Below are 24,029 nucleotides of genomic sequence, written 5' to 3' on the forward strand. Positions count from 1 at the left end.
TGGCCCTATCCAGGTCCACACAATGTCCGTTTTCAGTAGGGCAGGAGGCTGCCACGCACACCTACAAGTTTGCTGCTCTCGAGGTCTCGGCGCAGATGCCAATCGGGGTGGCGGCACATCCAGCTACCTCGGAGGTAGGTACGTACCCACGTACCCACATACCCCTCAGGAAGCCAGCAGTGCAGCCACCAGGCTGGCCCTCACGCCCTGCGCAGCGCACTGGAAAAAAAATGTTAATGTACATTGTTGAATGTAATTTAGACCCACAGGTAGGGGAATCTGGCTAAATATGTGGCTCTAAGTGACTTGGTATGTGGTACAAGCGGCATTAAATCCCAGTCTCCTGCGTCCCTCTCCAGAGTTTTTAACCAACCTTCTTGTCTTCTTTTATGAGGAACTTAGGTTAGGAAGTCTACATTAAAGAAAAACATACGTTTTTATTTTGCTTCAAATTGTTAACAATACTTATTGAAAATATTTCTGGCCTATATATATATAAAAATTATTTTCAATGATAAAAATACCACGACTGCATTTGAAACTTTACAGTAACTACAGTCTAAAAGTGAAACTAAAAAAGTGAAAGTTGCTTGTTGTTTTTCACTACACAAGCTGAGAGAAATGCAGAAAGTAAACAAAAAAGCACATATAAACATGCATCTATAAAAATGCTTCTTGCATTCTAAGATGCCTTCAAACCAGAGGGAAAGAAAGGTGGGTATTTATAACACTTGTGATTGATAGAAAAAAACACACGTGTGTGTGTGTGATCACGTAAGTAGTTAGACACTGATTTCACAGTATTCCTTGCAGATCTGTGACAAACTCAGAAAAAAGTAGGAACAACACATAGGTAGAGATTGCTGCTGGGATTTTCCAAAGTCTAAAAAGACTTTATGCAACTACCTCCTATCCATTTGGAAAATCCCCCAGTGTTCAGGCTTGCTGTTCTTCTTCTCCCAGCTAAATTTCCTTCACTATTCCTTTTCTGTTGGTTATGCCTAGTTAGCTAACGTTGGCAATACTCAGCCCAGGTCACGCCAGCTAAACAGCAGATCGCAACAGGAAAACATTAAGGATGAAGACAACATGTCTTGGGTTTGAAGTTTAACTAGGATTCTTGAAACTTTCTTCACAGGCATTTAACTCCATTTTGAGGTTTGTGTTTGTAGTAGAGCTGCAGGAAATCAAGTAATTCAATGTGTATTTACCATTTATATAATTACTTTTATTAAATTACCTATATAATTTGTGTAAGTGAAAGATCACCAGAACATGCAGTTACTGTTTACAATTACTCTGTCAGTTGATGCAATTACTATAAATAGGCTCAGAGACATCACTAATTAATGAAATTGGAAGGGTAATATAAGAAGAAGTCTGCTACTGCACATCTAGGGCATATGTTCTATAAGTTCAGATGTAGAAGGGTGATTTCTTTTTCTTTAGGGCTTTGTCAAGGATATACGACAAAGAACCCTCACACCCCAAACTGCCTCAGGCTACAGATGCTGGGGAAAGAAAATAAAACTGTAGAGTCATGGCTTATTTTCAGATAAATTTTAAGCACTAAGAATGAAGTAACACCAGTGCAGCACATGCACACACCTTACTGATTTTAGTGGGGTTTATATATGCAGAGTTGGGGAAGACTGATCTTTAAACCTGGAGCGGAGGTGTCATTTCCCTCTTTATTTTGAACAGAGTAAAAAGATGTTTTATTTGCAATTTTAAGTACTCTTAGAAACCAAATGTGGGTTGTTTTGGGTTTTTTTTTCAATCTGGGAAGAAAAAAAGGTATTTATTCAGAGTCACTGGAGAAGAAATGTAGTATTACACAAAACCTTCAGAAGAAAATTGTGCATATTAACAGTTCTCTTGAGAGCAATAATAGACATTCTTTGCATTTATTCAGCAAATTTACATCCAAATCGGGAAGATGTTTGATTTGTCTCAGTTAACACTGAAATATTTGCAAAAATCAACAAGGGAGAATGTTTTCCGCAGAAGCAGGAAGAGATAACCTTGCACAGTTTTGTTTGTACCTCTGTGGGAAGCCATAGGCAACATGACCACACTGTTTCAGTGAAATGTACATTTTCAGTCACAGAGTAAGTAGTACCTACCTACCCTTAACAGCAGATCCAGTGAATCCCGTCATAGCCTTACAGCTGCATTGACTGCAGGCCCAGATTCAGGCCTCCTATGTGTATAAGCAATAGTCACTGGCAGAGCTGCACTCGGAAATCTCTTACTTTTAAATAACTTTCTGTAAAGGATTCAGGATTAGATTCTGACAGAGTTGCATAAGTATCATTCCCATTATAAGTAATGAAAGCAACATTTTACACACAAAAGAAATTTTACTCTTGTGGATTACTATCAGCTTTGACCCTGCAACAGTAACAGCCCCAACACCCAGCAACAGTGGCTAGCTACAGGGTGGACATGGAGATGTCTTTCTATACTTTCTGTGGCCTTCTGATTTCCTTCATTCCCCAAATACAGCTTTACCAGAAGAAAAAAAAACCTCAAAAATCTGGTGGATCTGAGTAGCCTTGTTCTTGGCTGATGCCAGTATGCACTTTATATGAAGTTCACCAGGTGTAGAACAGAGCTGAATTAGTCTTTGGTTTTCCAGTTCTCCCACAGCCATCAGCATTAAAGCCCCCCCCCCTTCCCAGCAGAGAAACGCTTTGCAAAGATGCGAAGGTGTCACTGCCCAAAGTGCCTCCACCCCGCGCTAATGCTGGTCTCCCAGTGCAGCAGGCCCATTTCACAGGTAGGCAAACGGAGGCCCAGAGGGACGGCAGCTCCTCTCGGAGGCGTGGGCAAAGTGGGAATGCCGTGAACCCTCCGGCTAATTTGGGAGAAGGTGTGATCCCACGAAGCGATGCGTCCGCAGAGCTCGGGGATACAGCCTCGGCTGCCTGTCCGTCCCCGCGCTGCCTGCGCCGGTGAATCCCGTTACACGAGAGTCTACGGGAACCTAAGAGACCCGACGGGGCGGTGGCGGGGGGGCTGCTCCGGGGGGGGGGGCTGCTCCGTGCCCCACGCACGGCCCCCAGCCCCGCGGGGGACGCTCCGCCGCGGGGGGGCAGCGGCCCCCCCCAGCCCGCCCCGGCCCCGCGGGAGCGGCGCCGCGGCCCCGCCCCGGCCCGCCCCGTCGGCGGCTCATTGATGAGCCGCGGGCCTTTGAGGAAAGGGCGAGTGCGCCGAAACCGCTGCAAAGCCCCGATTTTTCAAGCAGCCGCGCAGCCTGGGAACTTTGCATGTTTCGCCATTTTTCACATCCTGACTCATTTCTGTATCAGAAAACGTGTTCTCTGGAGCTCATCGGACACCCACCGCCTCTCCCGCCGCGGCGGCGGCGGCGGCCGGCACCATCCACCGCCTGGCAGCAGCAAGGGGAACTATAGCAAAAATCCCCCGCGGCGCGGCAACCGCAGTCAGGCACCGGGCAGCTCCCGGCCCCGGCCCCCCCCCGAGTCCCCCCGGAGTCCCTTTCACTTTATATTTCCCGCGGGGGGGTGGGGGGTGGGGGTTGCCGGCCCCCCGAGGGCTGCTGCCGCTGCAGCCCGCACGCCACCCGTGCAGCGGAGCAGGTGCACCCGCGAAGGGCCACCCCCCCCTCGCCGTCGGCGGGAGGCACCTACGTGGCCCGGCGGCGGTCGCCGAGACGCCCCCCGGGGGTGGCCGCGCCGCCCCAGGACAGGACTCCCCTTCCCCACCCGCCGTGCACGGTGACGGGGGGGGGGTAGCCCCCCCGCTCCGACGGCTTCCTCCGTGAGCGCCTCACGCCGCGGGAGTGGGGGGGGGCTGCGGCCGCGCCGTCGAGGGGCCGCGGCGCGGGGGGTGTCCCGCCGCGGCGGGGCGGGGCGGGGTGGGGCGGGGCGGGAGGGCCCCGTCGGGCGCGCGGGCCCCGGTCCGCCCGCCCCGCGCCCCGCTGCCGCGGCACGGGCCCGCCGCGCGGCGCCAGGCGCCTGCGCACTGCAGGGGCGCCAGATTTGGCGGGAGGGGGAGTGTCCAAGGGCCCTTTGTTTGATGGCATCTCTGTTTACAGAGTTTACTCTTTAATCTCAACCTGTTTCCTCCTCCTCCTCCCGCGGCTCCTCGGCACTCCCGTGCGCGGCGGCGGAGCGCCTGGGCGCAGCCCGGCAGCAGGGCGCGGCGGCGGGCGCGGGCTCCCCCGTCCTCCTCCCCCAGCGGCCGGTGCGAGGATGGCCCGGAGACCCCGGCACAGGTAACCCGCTGTCTGCGGGCGGGGGGCGGCCGGCCCGGCTCCGCTCCGCTCCGCGCCGCGCCTGTCAGACGGGGCGCGGGGCGGGGGAGAGGGAAGGCAGCGGCGGGAGAAGGGCTTGCTCGGCGGGCGACCCCCCCCGCGTCCGTCCGTCCGTCCGTCCGTCCTCCGCGCACCTGGGCTACTCCGCCCCCGGCCCCGGAGCGGAGCGTCCCCCTCCTCCGGAGGCGCCGGGGGAGCGGCAGCCCAGCGGGACGCACCGCAGAGCCGCCGCTGCCGGGGCGCCCGGGCCCCGCGCCGCACGCCTGCCGGACGCCGCGGCGGGGCCGGGGTGGGGGGGGGACACGGACCGGGGCTCGCTGCCCGCAGGGGCCAGCGCGGAGCCCGGCGGGGCTGCGCGCCCCGCAGCTGCACGGCAGGACGATGCCGGGCTGGCTCGGCGGCGGCAGGTAGCGTGTCCCGTCTCATTCATTCATTCATTCCCGGCGGGGTGGGACGGCAGGTGGGCGGCGGGCGCGGGGGCTGGGCTCGCTCCCTCGTCTTTTTTTTTTTTCGTCTTTTTTTTTTTTTTAATTTATTCCTGCAGCGGCGGCCCCTTTCCCCTCGGGAGCGCGGCTCTCCCCGGCGAGGGGGGAGTTCCGCCCTGCGGGGCTTGGCTTTTTCCCGCACACGCCGCTCGGCACATGCCGGAGCGCGGCAGCGCGGGCGGGGGGCTGCGGGGGGGCTGCGGGTCCGACGGGGCGCTCGGCCGGAGCTGTCACCCGTGTCCGCCCGCCGCGCTCCCGGGAGAGGGCGATCCCCGCCGTGCCGCGGCCGGGACCGGCGGCGCCCGGGGGACGGCGGGCTGGACGGGACGGGACGGGACGGGACGGGGCGGCAGCGCCGCGTGGCCGCGTCCGTGCCGCCGCTGCCGGGCGGGCGCGCAGAGCGGGGTTGTTGTCTAATTAGCCGGGGACGGCGAGTCGGACACGTGGAGGCTTTTTTCTCTTTCTCTTTTTAGCCCGGCATCCTCCCCTCTTCCCCTCCCCTTTCGCGGGGCTGTGACAGAGGAGAAAGTCGCAGCCCTGCCTTTCCCTGGCCCGGCTGCCGGCCGCGTCCCGCGAGACCGGGGACCTGGGGGCGGGGGGGGCTCTTTTTAAGGAAGAGCGGCTCGCGGTGCGGGAGGCTGCGGCGGGGCCGCTGGGCGAGCGCCGGGCTGTTACTTGCCGTGTCAGAGCGGGGCTGTCGCTGGGGCTGGCGGTGAATCACCCGGCCCGTCTCTCCCGAGAGAGGGGACAGCCGCCGCCTGCCTCGCGGGCGCCTCCCGCAGGGACGCGGCGCTCCGCCGCCCCGGGCTCGGCCGGCGGCCCCGCCACGGCGGCGCGGGCTGCGGGGGCGGCGCGGCGCGGCGGGAGCGGGCGCGGGCTCTGCCGCGGGCGCGGGCTCTGCCCCGCGGGGCTGGTGCCCGAATTCCTTCAATCACGGTAGCAGCAGCGAGTCATTTCCTCTCCACCCCCTCTTTTTTCTTTTTTTTTTTTTCTCTCTGTCGCTCCATTTTTTTTTTCCCCCCCTCCCTTTTCCCGTGTATCGTTGCACAAGCCGGTTGCCCGGGCGAGACGCGGCGCGCTGCTGCCGGGGGAGCGCTGAAGCGGGGGCGGGCGCGGGGCTCCAACCCCCTGCCCCGGCCGGGCGGAGCGCCGTGCCGCGCCGTGCCGTGCCGCGCCGTGCCGTGCCGTGCCGCGCCGCTCGCGGGTAGGCTTCGGGGCTGCGGCCGGAGGTGCGAAATAATAAAAAGTTTTAGAGCAGCGCTGAGGGCCCTGCTGGCTAAAGCAGCTACCGAACGTCCCGAAATCCCGGGGCCCTTTTCTCCTGTTGGAGAGCCCAGGTAATACAGCGGGTTTGCTCAGTTCTGCGGTGCCAGCAAGGCCCCGGTTATTTAAATAAACTGGTTACATTACTGGCACCGCACTGAAATAATTTTAACCTGTTCGCCGCTGCTGTTCTGCTGCCGTTGTGGAGGAGCAGCGTTTCTCTGCTGTGCCCGAAACGTGTCACCGTGCAGGAAGCGTCACTGATGGATGCATACCTGGCGCTTTTACTCTCTGCGAAACTCATTTTCAAAATGATACTTGGAAATTGAGCCACAAAACTTCCTTTGGCATACGAGCAGTCGCACAGCTGTCTGTGTGTCACTTAGAAAAGTGAATCTACTCTGTGAGCGGCGGCAGGGGAAGGAGCCAGCTGCTGCTGGAGCGTGCGAGCTTTGCTCAGGCGGGCTGCCCCGCTGACGCCCGGCAGGCTCCGGGTGCGCGCTGGCCTTGGCGTGCAAGAGCGGGAGCTTCAGTCAGTGCTGACCCCGGACGGTTAAGTGGGCCGGTGGGCTGGGGAACGGGGAGTGAGCCGTGGGGCCAGGCGGGCTGTAGGACTGCGGCACCGTGGGGGTGAGTGGAGGGTGGCAGCGATGGGCTGGGTGGGCGCATCAGGGGCCACCCGGCAGAGGCTCGGGGAAGGCCATGCGCGTCACAGCAAGCAGGCTCTGGGACACTTCTTACAGGTAGCATCGTTTTCATGGCACATGCCGCGGGCCAGAAAACAGGGTTGGAGATGTATGGTGGGATTAGCCCAGCGTACTTTAAAAGAATATATGTTTAACAGCTTGTGTTTTGGAGACGTTTGCGCCTTGACTGACAGTCTCTGCGCTTCACTGGAGCTTCGTTTAAGAAGTGGTCTCCTGAAAACAGGCTAACGGGATAAACAATGCCTGATAATCTTATTACAAAGTAACTTTATTTTAATGTCTTAGTCATACCTTAACCTACCATAGCATACCATACTATCAGATCTATCACAGTTTTTAGTCTCGGAGCGTGACATTGTCTCCTTTCTAGCACTTGTGGTTATCATCTCTGAGCTGAAGTGTCAGAACTGCTGCTCCTAGCTGGAAATAAAATACTGCCCACCAGAAAGACAGCTCTTGTTACAAAGCACTCTCTTTTAGTTTTAGTTAACTGGGTAGAGCAAGTGCTGTTTGTGCAGAGAGTAATAGAGACCTTTTTACCCATAGATAGCCTCTGGGGAAATCCCTTAGTCATGAATTAGGTGAGAAGCAGAGGATTTCAAAAACAGTATGAGGTATTTAGAAGTGGAATAGAGGTAATCAAGTCATAAGTTAGAGAAATGAAGGATATAAAAGGGTCCAATCATTCCTTTGCTAGTTGCAGGATATTAAATATGCTTGTCCTTAGCCATTGTCTGTCCAGACCCATACATGGCAGGCACATTTTATATTAGAGCTTATTGCATGTTAACGCTACCACTTTACTGGCTTTACTTAATTAGAGAAACTTTTGCCTTCACATATAAGGTCCATAACCATATTCTCAAACAAGATTATTATTGGTTAACTTTTCATATTTATACACAGTCTGTTTTATTTGGGAACGATATAGCTATCTGGTCTATTAAACATACAAAACCACTAATATTTTTCAGACTGTACGGCATGAGTTAAAGATTTTCAACATGCGCTTGTGTAATGGACACAGCCTCTATTCTCTTTATTGTCCCAAACATTGTATTTTAATTTGAAGCCTTCATTGGTTGAAAGCTTGCCAAATGTGTAATTCACCACTGATCTAACATTAAGAGCAGGTCTAAACATGCACAGTAATACGAAGGCTGCCAGCCCTTTGCTTGTATCTGTGGATACCAAAAACAGCAGAACCAGTTCAGAATACTAGAACAACATAATGCAGAACAAAATCTTGTTGTGCAAGTTTTAAAACTTTTATCTGTGTAACCTTTGTAAGGATTGTAGTGGGGTTTTTGTGCTTTGTAATTAAGTAGCTCAAGTCCTCATGTTCCACTCTGTGTCTCGCTGTGTTTCCTTCTGCAGTATATATAGTAGTGACGATGATGAAGAAGATGTTGAGATGTATGATCATGATTATGATGGTCTGCTTCCTAAGACTGGAAAACGTCACTTAGGAAAAACCAGGTGGACCCGTGAAGAGGTAAATCTGAGTTCATTCATCTGCTGCATGTAAAAAGACAGAGAGAGCATGGATCACATTGTTCTTGGAGTTGCTTGTCTGCAAACTAACTTCAGTGACAGTCCCACGTATGTGAATGAGGACAATGTTTTCAACCCATTGGCTATATTCAGTGTTTTATTTAACTTTGAGGGTCATTCTTATCTTTTAAATAAAATGTATAAACACCATTTTTTTATGTCCACCAAGGTCTACATTACGGGTACGTGAGTCTCTGTGTAATCCCTGTTGGAGAAACAGATTCAGAGTCACCTGCAGCAATGCTTGATTGTTACTGCTGCCTCTTTTTGTTTGAGAATGGTTGCTATGCGAGAACTAATGTGTGTTCAGTGTCCCACAGCAGCAAACAACTGTGGCAGAAACTGCTGCAGTCCTTTTGTGCCATTTGAAATTTGCACCTTAATTGCAGTGTTATGATTCTGAGTGGAAATAAATTAAAAGCTGGAAGAAAGAAATCCAGCAGTACCAAAATTGAGCATTCAAGAAGTATTTTGCTTTTGAAGGTCAGAATGTGTTTTAGTCACGATACCCTTGTGCTGACTTTCTGGGTAAATTGTGGTTATCAAACTCCTTTGCCAGGTGGATATCCTGTGGCCATTTAACTGGTTTGAGTTTATTGTGAAATACATTAATACAGGTCTTAAGTGATGTTTTGACTTTCTCCTCACTAACAATGTATATTGATATATAAACAGTGGCAGGTCACCTCCTGCAAGCATTTTTTTTTTTTTTTAAATTGTAGTCTGCTTTTACAGAGGTGGACGTGGTTGTGATGTGGCCTGGGAGGAAGGGATGGCTGTGGAGCCCAATGGCCACTTTCCTGTCACATGAACTGGGAGTGTACTGGGAGGCTCTAACCCGGGAAGGGGAGGGTTGCTCCCATCCTCTTATCTCTTGGGGCAGTTCTCGCTTGTTTTACACTATCAAGATCTTTCCCAGTACATGAGATTGGGTTTTTTTGTCTTTAGGGTCTCTATTTCTGGCCTTATCATTAAAAATACTGGGCCAAATTTCTTGCTATTGCAAGTATGCAAAACTCCCTCACAGTGATCAGGGGCAAAAAGGAGCCATTAGTTTTATTGTGCTTTCATCCTACACGGATAGGCAATGAGCAAATTACTGGAACTCCCGTTACTTTCAAGACATATAAAGCTTAAGGCTGTGATTTCCAGAGGTCCCCAGACAGCTGCGTGCCTGAGTGTTACTGAATTTCATTGTTATTCTGATGCCTGGCATCAAAACGTCCATGCCCTCCTGTAAATCCAGTACAATAATAACAGTTACATTGCTTTGAGCAGTAAAATGGGAATGTATAATTCGAGTCAAAGGACAGCACAGAAAAAGTCAGTTTTTCTCCTGCAGCACAGTAAAGAACCTACCAAAATCCACAGGAGTAGAAAAATGTCCTGATTTAGGCGATTAAAAGTATGAGAAGACTACAGACCACCTCCCCTTGCACTCAGGAAGCAGAAATAGATGCATAAAAAGCTTAGAAAGACACAATCTTTTTAAAATGTATTTCATTTGCATTATAAGAGATTGCGATATTAATTATGTCTGGTTTTTTTAATGATTCAGGATGAGAAACTGAAGAAGCTTGTGGAGCAGAATGGCACAGAAGACTGGAAAGTCATTGCCAATTTCCTTCCTGTAGGTGGATATTGGTTTCTGTTTCCACTTCTAGTGACAACCCTTTATCAGAGGTTTCCAAGTAAGGGAGAGGGGAGTGGTTGCTTTATAGTTAGGTTTTTGCAGGAGATATAAAACCTCCACAGATGGAGACCTCAGAAATTTAGTTAGAATGTTGTGGAAACCCTTACCTTTAATTTTCCTTTCACTTCTCAGAAAGGGTTGGAAAAAATCAAACAAGAAAAAATGGGGGGTGGCGGCGTGTTGCACAGTAGATGGTCAATGTGACACTGAAACGAAATGCCTCAGCACAGAGAAAAAATAGCTTTGATGAATTTTAAGTATGGTTTAGAAGATAATTGCTTTGTGAACACTTTGGCTGTTGTAGAAATAATGCCTGTGAAAACATGACAGCTATTGTGTAGATGGTGAAGATTCAGTTTGTGTAGTTTTGGTGATACAGTCCTCACTGCAGAAATGATGGAAATCTTATTTAGTTCAGTGAGCAAACTGATAGCTGAGCACTTCTTCTCAGACCTACTGTATCACTCCATATTGCTTAGTAGTTGTAGCTGGCAGTGAAATATGTTGGGAACAAGCGTACCTAGGTAAGAGCATAATCACCCTACGTTCATCTTCTCTAAAGAATGATCTACTTTGCATGTTTTACTTTTCACTAGAATCGGACAGATGTTCAGTGCCAGCACCGATGGCAGAAGGTACTAAACCCAGAACTTATTAAAGGTCCATGGACTAAAGAGGAGGATCAAAGGGTAATCAGTTTTCCTTTCCGTCTGATTAATGCCTTACTAGTGGATTTCATGAGTTGGGGCAAAACTCCTAGAGACTTCGGTGGTCTCAACACTAATATGGCCAGAGGCAGACTGATCCTATCAGTATCAATGCCTAGTATTTGTGTAGTGTTCTCTAAGTTTTCTACTCAAATTAATTAATGTTGCTTTACAACACTGTAAAGCAGAATTGCAGTCTAGAAATGCCTTAACTATTAGCAGATTTTTCCTTTTGGGTAAAAGTATAAATGGGAAGTGGGGAACCTAAATTGTGTGTTAGTTTTACCATGGCAGTTTTGAGAAACATTGTTGAAAATATTGCTCCACCACAGAAAAATTTTATTGATTCATTATGCATCGTTAAATACAGGCAGTTTTTATGTCCTTCTTTGAAGGTAATAGAACTCGTGCAGAAATACGGTCCAAAGCGCTGGTCTGTCATTGCTAAGCATTTGAAGGGAAGGATTGGAAAACAGTGCAGGGAGAGGTGGCACAACCATTTGAATCCAGAAGTGAAGAAAACCTCCTGGACAGAAGAGGAAGATAGAATTATTTACCAGGCACACAAGAGGCTGGGAAACAGATGGGCAGAAATTGCAAAGTTGCTGCCTGGACGGTAATGACATGTACCTTTAGCTCTTAAGTAGGAAAAAAGGAAAAAGCTGCAGTTCTGAGCAGTCCATTTCAGTTGCCTCAGGCTGCACTTTATAAATCAAAAAATTTTGGAATCAAAACCTGGAAAGCCGGTGACATCGATGTGCGTTTTTCTCAGTGGGGAACTGTGCTGTTTGGTCAGTACATGGAACAGTGTGCTATTTTTACATGCTTTTAATGCTTGCCGAAAGTAAAAAACCCCAGTAACTAGAGCAAGACCATAACAGTTTCCTAAATGTCTGTGCAGTCTTATTTGTGCTTGCAATAACTGTCAAAATTTAAATTGATTTAACAGGGAAGGATCAGGCTCTGCAAGTGGAACATAATTTACATTCAGCTAAGGGTATACCTTCAACATGAAATCCAGTCTGTTTATTCAAAAACATTTAAGAGAAGGCTGCTTCAACATTTGTAATTGTTCCTGAATTGTCCAGATGATTTTGACTTGTTAAAAATCCATGTATAAAACAGGAGAAACTGACTTCCTCAAACTCTGGTCCTGGAAATACTTGTCTCCTTGAAAGCTTATGCACAGCTTGCATATAATGTCAGAGATTCAGTGTCTTACTTGCTCTGCAGTAAAAGTGACTGAAGATAAAGTGTAGTCAAGCAAATAATGTAAGCAAGGGAGAGGTTTCCCTTCCCATTTTTATTCCTGCTATTTGGTGAAACATCTTCAAGATCTAAATACAGTGCCTAAGATCATGGTAACCCTTTAAGCAGGCATTCCCTAGGCTACTTTCACCTTCTAGAAGAAAACAAGAAAGGAATTACCCCTTGGAAAGTTTTTGTAGCTTCCACACATCCGTGATACTGTGTGGTGGTGATGTTTTTCAAATAGAGGAGCTGTTCCTAAGCAAACTTTTAAAGTCTCCCAGACTTGATAAGTTTGTTTTTTTCTGACTCACGTATGTGAGAATTTGAATCTCAGTTTTTCTGCAGCTAAGAAAAATCCCAACAGCTTTGTTTACTGAATTTGTGTGTATAGCATGATGTTGTCATTGTCTAGATGGCCAGTTGGAAAGTTGCTTGGAAGTTACTCTTTTCACAGCTATTCTCCACAGTCTTTCTTTTCAGCAGTGAGATACAGTAAAACTCCACTGTAATATTAAGACTTAGGAAGATGATGTTGGCAGTCCTTCAGGGTAGCCTCAAAGGGTTGTTAGCCTTTGCTGTCACCTCACTTCATGGGAATGAGGTGAAGCTGCAGTTATTAATTTCTTACAGTTTGAGGACCTAAGACTTAGAGATTTCTTTGAAAAGTACATAAACAACCACAGCCCATTTGTCTTTTCCCTTACCTTTTATACTAAGCATCTTTCCTGAGAAGTTGAGATTTGTAAAGATGGGGGCAGGAGGAAGGTCAGAGGACAGCTCAAGCTTTAAACAGAAATGCCAACAGCAGTTTCCTGCCTATTAATCTGCCTGAATTGGAAACGCTCATTTTTAAACTCCTCAAACATCTGTATTTCTGTTGCAGAACTGATAATGCTATCAAGAACCACTGGAATTCCACCATGCGCCGAAAGGTTGAGCAGGAGGGTTACCTGCAGGAGTCCTCCAAAGCCTGTCACTCCTCAGCAGCTGCTGGCTTTCAGAAGAGCAACCACTTGATGGCCTTTGCTCACAACCCACCTTCTGCACAGCTGCCAGTAGCCGGCCAGCCCCCGCTGAGCAGTGACTACCCCTACTACCACATCTCTGAGCCACAAAACGTAAGCACCTGAAAATGTGGTTTGTTTTTTTGTTTGTTTGTTTTGCTTTGTTGAATAGGTGGGTGCAATTTAGCCATACCTGATTTCAGGAAGCATGAAGGGTTTTCTCCCAGTCTTGGTGGACTTGGGTGTGTTTGATGGGAGGTGAGGACTTCCTTGACTTTGACTTCATTCAGTGATGAGAATAGTTACGTTTCAAACTGATTGCCGACATTCAGGTGGTGGAATTGGGTTCGGCATTTTTAACGTCTTGTGAGCAGTGAACATGTTTCCAGTACTGTTTCTTACAGTGGTGAATATTACGTTTCTCGAAAATCAGTTGAATCTGGTTAATTCTGTGTTCTATGTCAAAATCTCCCACGTTCCCTTCAGTAATATTCTGTTTGTGGGTTGCCTGTCAGAACCAAGTAAACAAGCATTGTTTTTAATCTGATTCCTTTTCTATTAATGATTAATAATGAAACAGGCTGCTGCTTCAGAGAGTTACGCTGTCGAGTTTTAGACAATAAGAAATTGCATCTTTTGCATTTTCACTTCAATTTAGAAAAGTCTTACAAATGCATCTATAAATTGTTCATCTTTTCTCATTCAGGAAGGGTAGATATTTCATATATGAATTTTCTTTCTTCCTCTGTAATGCTTACTGTCATATTCCTAAAAACCTGTTTACTTCGTTTGTAAACATTGTTGGGTTTTTTGCTATTTCATTTCCATAGATTTTAAATATTAAGTACCTAAAACCAAAGTATGTTTAACACAAATTCAGAATGCAGGCAGACAATATGATAGAAATAATAACTTTTAGTGTCTTTTGCTTTTTGGCCTAGGTCCCTGGTCAGATCCCATATCCAGTAGCACTGCATGTAAATATTGTCAATGTTCCTCAGCCAGCTGCTGCAGCTATTCAGGTAGATAACTTGAACCTCATTTCAAAAGTCAATTTGTTAAACATTTGATAAGTCAAAATGCAGACATCATACATTAAGGAAACATTTTAATGTAATAAGTGTGGTGAAGAGAGAAAATGGGGAAGGTGGGGGAGTTCTAACGTGGCTAATAATTGCTTCTTCTGAAGTGGGTTTAAAACAAAGTTGTTGACATCTGGTATGATAGCTTCCACTTTCTCCATTTCAATTGTCTGTACTGAAATTCAGCAGGGACTTTGGTAGTGGAAAACACAATTGACGTTTGTTTCATCTTTGAGTCTTAATTTGGCTGTTATAACCACAGGACGGCAAGCCATAAGCATTTTAGTTGCTACATCCTATCAGACCTTTATCTTTTCTTTTCCCTTAACTCTTAATTTCAGAGACACTATAATGATGAAGACCCTGAGAAAGAAAAACGAATAAAGGAATTAGAGTTGCTACTAATGTCGACTGAGAATGAACTGAAAGGGCAGCAGGCATTACCAGTAAGATTGTCACTGTGTGCTTGGATGGAGGGATAGCAGCATTACCCCAGTGCTTGTCTTTTTAACTTTTTACTCCCCCTCTGCCTTCGATACTAATCAAGGCTCTATATTTCCGTTTTAAAAGGATGAAACATAGCACATATATAATCTGTATTTGCTTCATAAGTTCTTTTGTTGAAAAAGAAAAGCAAACAATTTGCAGGTATTTTACTTTGCAAAGTGGGAGCAGGGCTGGGCTCTGTAACGTGATGTAATATTGGAAACAAGATTGTACGAAAATGAAAAATCCCACAGATCTTAAATCAGTGGGATCTGCGTTTCTGAAAAGTGTGCAATGGTTCATGTGATGAAAATGTAGTGCCTGTACATTAGATTTTTCCTCTCTGTTGTATTCTTTCCTTCAGCTGTGTTTTATACACTTTGTAAGCTTCAGACTTGGTGCATGTTTGACAGTTTATTTTACTTCTCTGGATAATGTTAGATTCTTCATAACTGCATGTGTGGAGCAAATGCTGGCTATTACTGAATTCGCACACTTTGTTGTATATGCCATTGGATGTTAATGTGTGAAAACCCTTACATAATTACTTAACACCATTACCAAAGCCAAGAATCCCCAAATCATTTTTGAAGATAGGTGATAGCCAGCAGATTCTTTTTTTGGGTAATATTTAAATTAATAATAAAACAACTGCATGCATGATACGTTAGTTTGGCCACTTTTTAACTTTAGTTAATGTTTTGCAATTTCTTCTGTTGCATGATCACACTGGAAAGAAACTTCTGTTAATTTGTTCTTCTGCTTTCCTAACCACGTTGATTTGACAGCCTCTTCATTGCATTGGTGTAAGCTGTAGCATTAGACAGGGATAGAAGAAGAAAAGGAGATAAGCAAACAAAAGCAACTCTAACTCTTAAACCCTTTAGCTTTCTACAGTGCTGAGCGCTCAGTAGGGAAATCCTGCCGTTTCTTGCTTCTCACAGAAAATGACTTGCAGACACTTTTTGAGCTTTTGGAGTAACACAGTATGAATTGATTATGTGTTAATAATGATATATGTTCATAATCCTGGAAGTAAATTATGAGGTAACTTTGGGATAACAAACACAATGCCAATATTACTTAAAAAGAGATCTTGCGCTGATGAAAGGAAACATCTTGACAATTGTTTCATAGGCATAAGCTTTTAGATGATGATGCAACTACTTTTATCTTTCCTCCAGTGGCATCTGACACCTTGTGCAATTTCATTGCTAAGTTCCTTCTGCCTTCCCCCCCCCCTTTTCTTTTGTTTTTTTCTTCTTCCTTTAGACCCAGAACCACACATCAAACTACCCTGGCTGGCACAGCACCACAATTGCTGACAGTACCAGGACCAGTGGTGACAATGCACCTGTTTCCTGTTTGGGGGAACATCACCACTGTACTCCATCTCCACCAGTGGATCACGGTTGCTTACCTGAGGAAAGTGCATCCCCTGCACGGTGCATGATTGTTCACCAGAGCAACATCCTGGATAATGTTAAGAATCTCTTAGAATTTGCAGAAACACTCCAGTTAATAGACTCCGTAAGTAGACTTGCCGCCTCAGGTGGATTCGTGTGTGGTCAAGGAGTAAGGGGAGAGGAGCTGGGACAGTCCTAAATGTGGTGGGGGTTTTTTTCCGAGTAACTTCTAATTGCTACAAGATCTGAAGCTTAGCTTCTGACAGAACAAAATGTGGCTTCTCATAAATGAAGCCCTGGAGTGTGGATGCATATGCTTTTTGTGGGTGTCTCCCTTTCCTGCTACATCATGGTATGGGAGTGTGGTTGTTAGCAAACTGCACAAAAGGAGCTTGAAATGGTCTCTCGATATTAAGTCTCCTTAAAATAAAATCAGAGACACTGTGACAGATTTTAAACAATGAAATGATACTTACTTATATTTGAAGTGACACATGCCATAGGTTTATGTGTGGCTGCTCATGTATCTGCATCATTTTCTAAAAGTTTTTGTTGTGGTTTTAACAGCTGCTTCTCAAAGTTTAAGGAGCTTGCCCTGGCATATGTGAAGAACTGGAAACAGGCATTTTAAATGCCAAGTAGCTGACTGACATTGACACGAGCCTTTTCTCATTCTGGTCTCTGGGATACTACGTGTAACAGAAGTGGCACATTAAAATACATTTGTTGGTGGCACCTTCCTTCAGCAGCAGAGGTGTCTGCTTCATGCAGCGTCACGTCCCATTCAGCACGTCCAGAGCAGGTGTGCAGGTTAGGAGGAGACCAGTCTTGGTTTACAGCCCAAGGCACGCAATTTTTGGTAGTGAAAAGCACTGTCTTCATACTAAGCAGAAAACCCTGGGCAAGTAGGTAGTAAGGACATCATTTGACTCATTGTTTCTTTAGGGACTCAGTTGCCAGCAACGCCACTAGGATGTTAGAGAGTTTGATGTGATCAAGGTATATATTGAAAACACAAATAAGCGTTCACAGTGTTACTACTCAAATAAACAGGGTCAAGCCAAATTGAACTGGGAAAGACTTCGTTGTTGTTGGTTACGGGCTGTTGGTTATCCTAGCGCTGTATTTTCATGAGGTGGCACTATGTACTGTCTTATAGCTCCGTGCCTCCCACGTTGTTTCAGGATCCTTCATCATGGGGTGATCTCAGCAGTTTTGAATTCTTTGAAGACACAGACACTTCGGCTAGCAAAGCTCCCTCAGGCAAAGTCGTGCAGCTTCAGCAAAGAGGGGCCAGTGCTTGTAGACCTCAAGGACAGCCCATCACAAACTTGAGCAAAATCATGTCGAGTCAGGGCTCTCCTGGCTCACCAAAGTCCTTGTCTGCCTCACAGGGCAGTGCGGCTCCGTGGGTCCTTCTTCGCAAAAGGAGAGGGCACTCCAGCCCCTTAGCCAGTGGCCACGGTAGCACCTTGGTCCTAGCTGACGTCAGCAGCTCAACTCCTCCTAAGCGCTCCCCTGTCAAAAGCCTGCCCTTCTCTCCCTCGCAGGTAGATCAAGACTTCTGCACAGATGTTACTAATTCTCAAAGTCACCCCAGCCTTAACAATTTAGAAACTAATCCTTTGGAACAAATGACTAATTACCGTTGCGCTTGTTGATTTCACTCCATGTTTGAATCTTCTCACTCCTCTTAGTCTTCACCACTGAGTTTAGATCATCAGCAAGCTAACTGTTGATTCTCTTATTTTAAATTCATCTGTGGGGCTTCGGGGTTTTTTTTTTATTTGGATCATTTTTGTAGGGGAGTACGATTGCTTGCTTTGTTCTTGCTGTTAACTCCTTCAACTACTAGAGTTTAACATTTCTGATCATTTGTAATACTTTCCATCTCTGTCCACTTACAGTATGATTCATTGACCTAGAAAACCCCAAACTGCATTTAAATAGCATTCAGGTTGTGAGACAAACTGACAACCAGAAAATTCAAATCACGGCTCGCCATCCTCAACCCCGGGCCATGTGGGGTGGAGCGGAATAGGAATGAGGAGGAAAATGGCCTGTTAAAATGGCCTGGCGTGCACTTCCAAATTCCTGCTGATGGTTGCTTTGTTTCACAGCTGTAGCACTATTTAAAAGTGTTTTGGTTTTTTTTGTTTGTCTGTTTGTGTTGGTTTTGCCTTGGTTTGGCTTTAGTTCTTGAAGTCAGAGAAACACTATTTCGTGAAGGATAGTAAAAGATTGCATGTAATGATCTCCCACTGTACCTCCCATTACCTATTAGGTATTTTAATCATGTATCATTTATCCAGTGAAATCCGTATTTTCTTACATGCCGTATTTTTATAAAGTATATTTTAATCTGATGCAAGTTGTGTCTAGAAGGTAATACGGTGAATCGTTGTCAGAATAAAGGATACCACTACACTCACAGATTTGTAGACACTAGAAATGGAAACAGTATTTTAGGTTACTAGGTAGAACTCACGCAAAAGCAATTTTCTCCAGACTAATACTGCTGCCTCCTTTTCAGTCAGCTGTTTCCATTCCAAAACACTCCACGCGCCCATCACAGGTGGCAGTTTTCATTTTATGCTGTGAAAACAGAGCACTTTGTTTTGAGACAGATGATAGGAAATTTATTTTCCTGTCATAAACACTTTATGTACTGCCTTGAAAGCACCTAGATTCCCTATATAAATCTTGGTGGAATTTAGCCCCGTTTCCTGCAGGTTTATTCCTGAAACACCCCTTATTAATTTTCACCCAGTTCTTACTTGGGCACACTGCTCTTAATATTAGTTAAAATTTATTTGCAGAAAATCCAAATCAGGCTTTTAAGATGTGGCTTTTAAAGTGGTGGAGAGTGTTTCTCATTGGAATGGAATGTCATTTTCTTTATAACTTCCCTCTCTAGAAATGCTCATTTTGGCTTCCTCTGTGCTCCAGCCAAACTGTTGAGTATTGTTTTGCTGCATAGTCAGGTACCCCATATACACCTATCTGCATCGTAGGGTCAAGAGAATCACTTATGTCAATCAGAAGGGAATAATTTCTTTTTCTTTTGTTCAATAACATCAACTTAAGAAGTCAATGTTGTAATCTGGATGTTCCTGTTGATTTTTCCTTTCCCTGCCTGCAGTTCTTAAACACCTCATCCAATCACGAAAACCTGAACCTGGACAACCCTGCGCTAACTTCCACGCCGGTGTGTGGCCATAAGATGGCTGTTACCACGCCGTTCCACAGGGACCAGACTTTCAAAGCTCAGAAGGAAAATCACGTGTAAGTCTGTTATCCCATTGTCTTGTCAGATTCATGAGGGTTCGTTTCTTTAGGTTTGCATGCAACCAAAGTGCTGGGTCCCTCTGTTTCCTGCAGAGTTGTTTGCTAACACATTCAGAGTTTTCTTAGTTTGGAGTAAAACTTCCACTTTATAACTGTGGAGGTAAGTTTATTAATACAAAACAATCACACACATAGACTCACCAGTTTTTTAAGTAAAGCCATTCCACCTTATCACAGAAATAGGTGTTCTGCCAGAAAAGCAAAATGGATTGTAGGATTGCAGGAAAATATTTGTCCGAGTCTTACAGCATCTGCTGCCTGTATGCATGTATTTCTGTAAAGAGGTAAGATTTCCAAGCATGTTTGTTTAAAGTTTTTCTCCCTCTTTTTAAAGTTTCAGAACTCCAGCAATCAAGAGGTCGATATTAGAGAGCTCTCCAAGAACACCCACTCCATTCAAAAGCGCACTTGCAGCTCAGGAAATCAAATATGGTCCTTTGAAGATGCTGGTAAGAAGGAAACAATGATAAAAGTTGCTTTGATATTGGTGCAGAGGGATGTTCTGGGACTTGCATATAACGTTTCTTCCTTTCAGCCTCAAACTCCGACTCATCTTGTAGAAGATCTGCAGGACGTTATCAAGCAGGAGTCGGAGGAATCTGCAATAGTAGCTGGGCTACATGAAAGCGGACCCCCTTTGCTGAAGAAAATCAAACAAGAGGTAAATCTCAAACTTACCTGAGGCAATTTAATTCAACACTCTTCGCTGAGAAACTTATGCCAATACCTTTTCTGTTAAATAGCTGTGTCTGTTTTTCTTTCATGTGAGCCCCAAGATCTTAGTGTCGGTTCTATATAGTATACTAGGCATGCCTAATTCATCTCCCATTGATTTCCATAGAAGTCTTTCTGCTGTTTTCAGCAGGGGTTTGCTTGGGCCGTTCTAATGCAGTTTTCGTTTGAAACTTAAAAAGAAAAAAAAAATTGGACAGGAATTTGGATTGTATCTTTCTAATATGGGTGGAAACTATAGAAGAACCCCACGGGGACCAAGCTCCATGGAGTGACTTAGAAACCTGAACATTTGAGGACATTGCATTGTATTACTTTGTCACTAAAATTCTAAAAATACATATATTCTCGATTCTTTCTAGGGGATTAAACTCCTGAATACTGACAGAGTGCTGAGTGCAAGTATTCAAAGTTTTATTAAGTGGGGATTTTTTTGAGAACCTTGAACTTCTTTCTTCTGCAAAGAGCAAGGGTGCTGTAAAAGACAGTACTGTAGACATGCATTATGCATGGCTGTGAAGAATATTTATTCAATTTATTAGGCAACTGACAGATAAATCTCCTTCTGGTCAGTTAGGTACTGGTTTTTATCATGGTGCCTTTCCTGCTTTCAGGTGGAGTCTCCAACAGATAAAGCTGGAAATTTTTTTTGCTCGAATCACTGGGAAGGAGAAAACCTGAACACTCAGCTCTTTACACATGCGTCTGCTATGGAAGATGTGCCAGTAAGTGGAATTTTTCACACCACCAAATGATTTTTCTGTTTTACATCCCTGTTCAGTTCTTAAATGCAAGAGAGAAAATACTTTGGCTGACCTTCCTCACAAGTAGGCATTATTCATTATTTCCATATAGTTTTTCTGTATTAAGCATAAGAAGCAAAATCCCGCACTTAATTAGATCACTGTAATGCCTATAGAAAGTAGCAGAAGCTGCAGTCATTGTGCAGCCCACAGTCTTTGTAATGAGCCTGCACTTGAAGGATGCCTGCACCTGTGTATAGAAATGACTCGGTCACAGAGTTAAAACTAGTAAAAGAAAGAGAGAGTCTGTTTTGGTTTGTGCAAAGGAGACCTTGCATGAGCATGGTTCCCTTTGCTTCACTGGGACTATTCAATGTTACTGTTATTCTTGCACTTGGGAGCTTCACTGGGTGAAAAATCTTTGCACGTGACAATGCTCCTGCAAAGCCAAGTCCCAGGGACCCGAGGCTGAGGTCTGCTCCCAGGCTGAGCACTCTGTCTGTGACCGTGCCCAGTGTTGCACCCCCTGCAGTCAGGCTGAGTTTGCTTTTAATAGGTTCAAATTCAGATTGTTCTCTTGAGTTACTGAAAACGTGTTGGTTTTTTTCCTTTTCCTGTTCAGAATCTTCTTACCAGCTCCGTTTTAAAGATGCCCGTGTCTGAAGAGGATGGTAGTTTTCACAAAACATTTGCAGTACCTAGGAACAGGCCACTAGCTAGTCCTCTGCAGGTAACTATTCCTTGATAAAAATACCCTTTGTATATAAAAATACATTCATATATTGCTTTCTCGCAGACTGATTTTAAGTTTTGAGTATGGAAGAATGAAACGTTCAGATGAACATGGTTGAGGATCTCACTATACCCATGGAGCATGAGGATGCGGAAGCTACAGCAGTGCCAGGAAGCTGAAAAGGGCAAAGCCCTGTGTGGGGGGGCATTGTAGCTCATCTGGCTCCAGTGTTAAATTGGTAGGATTGAGAATTAATCCAGAGGCTTTTTCCTATAGACTTCTTGTAGGCGGCTCTGCTGTTTCAGAGAGCAGGAGAGTTGAGGTGTGTGGTGGTGGCCAGAACTTGTCACTGGCCTTGGGGCGAGAGGAGAGGCTGGCACTGCCCGGCTGTCTGGTGCAGATGCAGCCAGTATTGCCCATCCAGCCAAGCACCAGAATGGCCTTTCCCTGAGCATGGGCTGAGGTTGCACCAGAAATGTGGTTGTAACTGGTGGTCTGAAGGGGCTTCATAACCCTTATGGCCAGCTGTACGTCTTGGGATCTCTGAAATGAATTAAATGTGCTATTGTTGTAATGTAAGCCAGATGTGAGGCTGGGTTTTACATATTTATGCTTTTTCCGAGTGTAACAAACATACACATTTGCTAGACTTTAAAATATAGCTGTTACATAGGGCCTGATCCAAAGCCCACCAAAGTCATTAGCAGCCTCTTTGTCAACTCTTGTGGACTTTAGATTGGGCCCACAGCAAGTCATTCAGAGAATGAAACGCAGTGGAGGTAGTGATTAATTGTCCTTCCACCACAACCCATATTTTTGAGGTAGATGAATAAGTGAATTTATACCCTTTCTCCACACAGGCGAATTGAGAGAAAGTGTCTCATTCCCCAGGGTGAGTCACTGTCAGAAAGGAAATTATAATTCCATGGTTCCCGACTTTCAGACAGATAGTCCACATGGCTAATCCTTTATTTCCTCCCTCTTTCCAGAGTTTACTTAAGGGGATATTTACAGTAGGAAGGAATGAATAAAACGTGGTTTTGGTTAAGCATCTCTAGCTGGGCATTATAAAGTGAGATATTACAATTTCACCCATGTCCCCGTGCCGTGGAGTAGGTTTGTATTTTGCACTGCAGAACCACTTGATGAAAAGCAGCTTTGGAGAGCAGGGACTGTGTCTCCCCTCTGCGTGGGGGTGACCATAGCGACCAAAGACTCACACTCCCTATTGCTTATTTGCTCTTTTCTCATGAACCGTGTTTCTTAGCTGCACCGTGGTAGACAGCGAAGAGGAGGGCTTGAAGATCTACTGCCCCTGGGTTAGGGCAGTTATTTAGGGACTGAATTCAGACCATCTCATGGCAAAGGAGCCCAGGCTCCAGCTTTGCAGGGGGTCGCTGGAGCTCCCCAGCTGGTCTGTGGGAGGAGGCTGCTGGTCCCGCTGCCTCGCCAGTGCGCTGTCGCCTGGCCATGTCCCCTGGCCAAAATCCAGGCTCCTCCATAGGTGTAGGGCAAAATTTTCAGGTAGCTAAACAGGGTATGTTGTGGCATTTGCCTGCGCTCTGCCTGTAATAAAAACAAAGCATCTGAGGTGCCTGTAAAATAGGATCTTTTGATCTTCGGCGTAACAGTGTTATGTTTCCTGCTATCTAAAAATAATTTCTTTACAAGCTGCTGTAAATGAAAGGGCTTGTTTAACCTTCTCTTCTCACTCATGTTGATTTTGTTTAGAAAGTTTACATGAGTCAATTTGTCATCCATTCTGGATCCCGTCCTTTAGTACTTGGTCAGGAAAAGCCTTTAATTTTGCATGTTAAAAGTCAGGTATTCTCATTGTTTGGATAAAGAGGACTTTCTCTTACATAGGAACTGAGTTAAAAATTACTTCCCAACTCATCTCAGTGTTTAAAACATGCTGAACTGAAAGAAAAAGCAGTTGTAAAAAGCCCCCAAATGAATATTTAGTATGCAGCTTCTTGGTGAAGCAGTATGAAGGTAAAATTATTCCATCTGCCAATGAAGAAACATTGGGTATTTCAGCTGAAATGTAATCCTAAATGAAGAATGTGGCTAGGGGTTTCTGTGGTGGTGGCACAGATAGCTTTTTCAGAATGAAGTACAGACTTCTTACAACAACGCGGTCTTGTCTGCCGATCGCTGCACTCTCTGATTTGGACTTAGTGTTATGGTTAAAAGGGATAATCTGTCTCATCCCTGGTAAGGCTGCTTGGCTTCATGTCAGAGGGGAATGTGGCCTCGTACAGCTCAGGAAGGACACGTGGTCTGGCTCTGTTTCACACCAAAAACTGCTGCTGCTCTGCCCTAGTGCTTCTCCCCCTCCATCCTTGTGGAGCCAGACATCTGTGACGAGGACACAGCATGTCTAAAGGGTGCAAAGAAATTGAAAATGTTAGCATTTGCGCTTGATTTTGACTGGTGGCATTTTGTACATGACCAGGTTTTTAGCATGTTCTTATGCTTTCTAGTTTGTAATTTGGTATTTTGCCCATGTGCATGTACACACAGGACGCACACAGGAACACTGGACTAAAT

General features: G+C 45.9%; 1 protein-coding gene across 2 annotated transcripts in view; it reads left to right on the top strand.

Annotated features, from left to right (window-relative positions):
* The first annotated feature begins 4,134 nt into the window (after positions 1 to 4,134).
* The window catches only part of MYB (MYB proto-oncogene, transcription factor), a 29,385-nt gene continuing 9,490 nt past the window's right edge, over positions 4,135 to 24,029 (top strand). Inside the window, exons 1-15 of one of the 2 annotated variants that reach the window (XM_075035771.1) lie at positions 4,135 to 4,243; positions 8,115 to 8,232; positions 9,850 to 9,921; positions 10,581 to 10,673; positions 11,087 to 11,307; positions 12,826 to 13,060; positions 13,888 to 13,968; positions 14,370 to 14,474; positions 15,787 to 16,044; positions 17,105 to 17,470; positions 19,063 to 19,205; positions 19,603 to 19,717; positions 19,804 to 19,929; positions 20,615 to 20,725; positions 21,366 to 21,473. In XM_075035771.1, coding sequence (XP_074891872.1) covers positions 4,221 to 4,243; positions 8,115 to 8,232; positions 9,850 to 9,921; positions 10,581 to 10,673; positions 11,087 to 11,307; positions 12,826 to 13,060; positions 13,888 to 13,968; positions 14,370 to 14,474; positions 15,787 to 16,044; positions 17,105 to 17,470; positions 19,063 to 19,205; positions 19,603 to 19,717; positions 19,804 to 19,929; positions 20,615 to 20,725; positions 21,366 to 21,473 — 2,175 coding nt within the window. In that variant the 5' untranslated portion in view covers positions 4,135 to 4,220. The remainder of the gene's footprint in view (positions 4,244 to 8,114; positions 8,233 to 9,849; positions 9,922 to 10,580; positions 10,674 to 11,086; positions 11,308 to 12,825; positions 13,061 to 13,887; positions 13,969 to 14,369; positions 14,475 to 15,786; positions 16,045 to 17,104; positions 17,471 to 19,062; positions 19,206 to 19,602; positions 19,718 to 19,803; positions 19,930 to 20,614; positions 20,726 to 21,365; positions 21,474 to 24,029) is intronic. The other variant, XM_075035772.1, reaches the window with a different exon arrangement.

This window comes from Buteo buteo, chromosome 9, assembly GCF_964188355.1.
Source record: "Buteo buteo chromosome 9, bButBut1.hap1.1, whole genome shotgun sequence".
NCBI classification, from domain to species: Eukaryota; Metazoa; Chordata; class Aves; order Accipitriformes; family Accipitridae; genus Buteo; species Buteo buteo.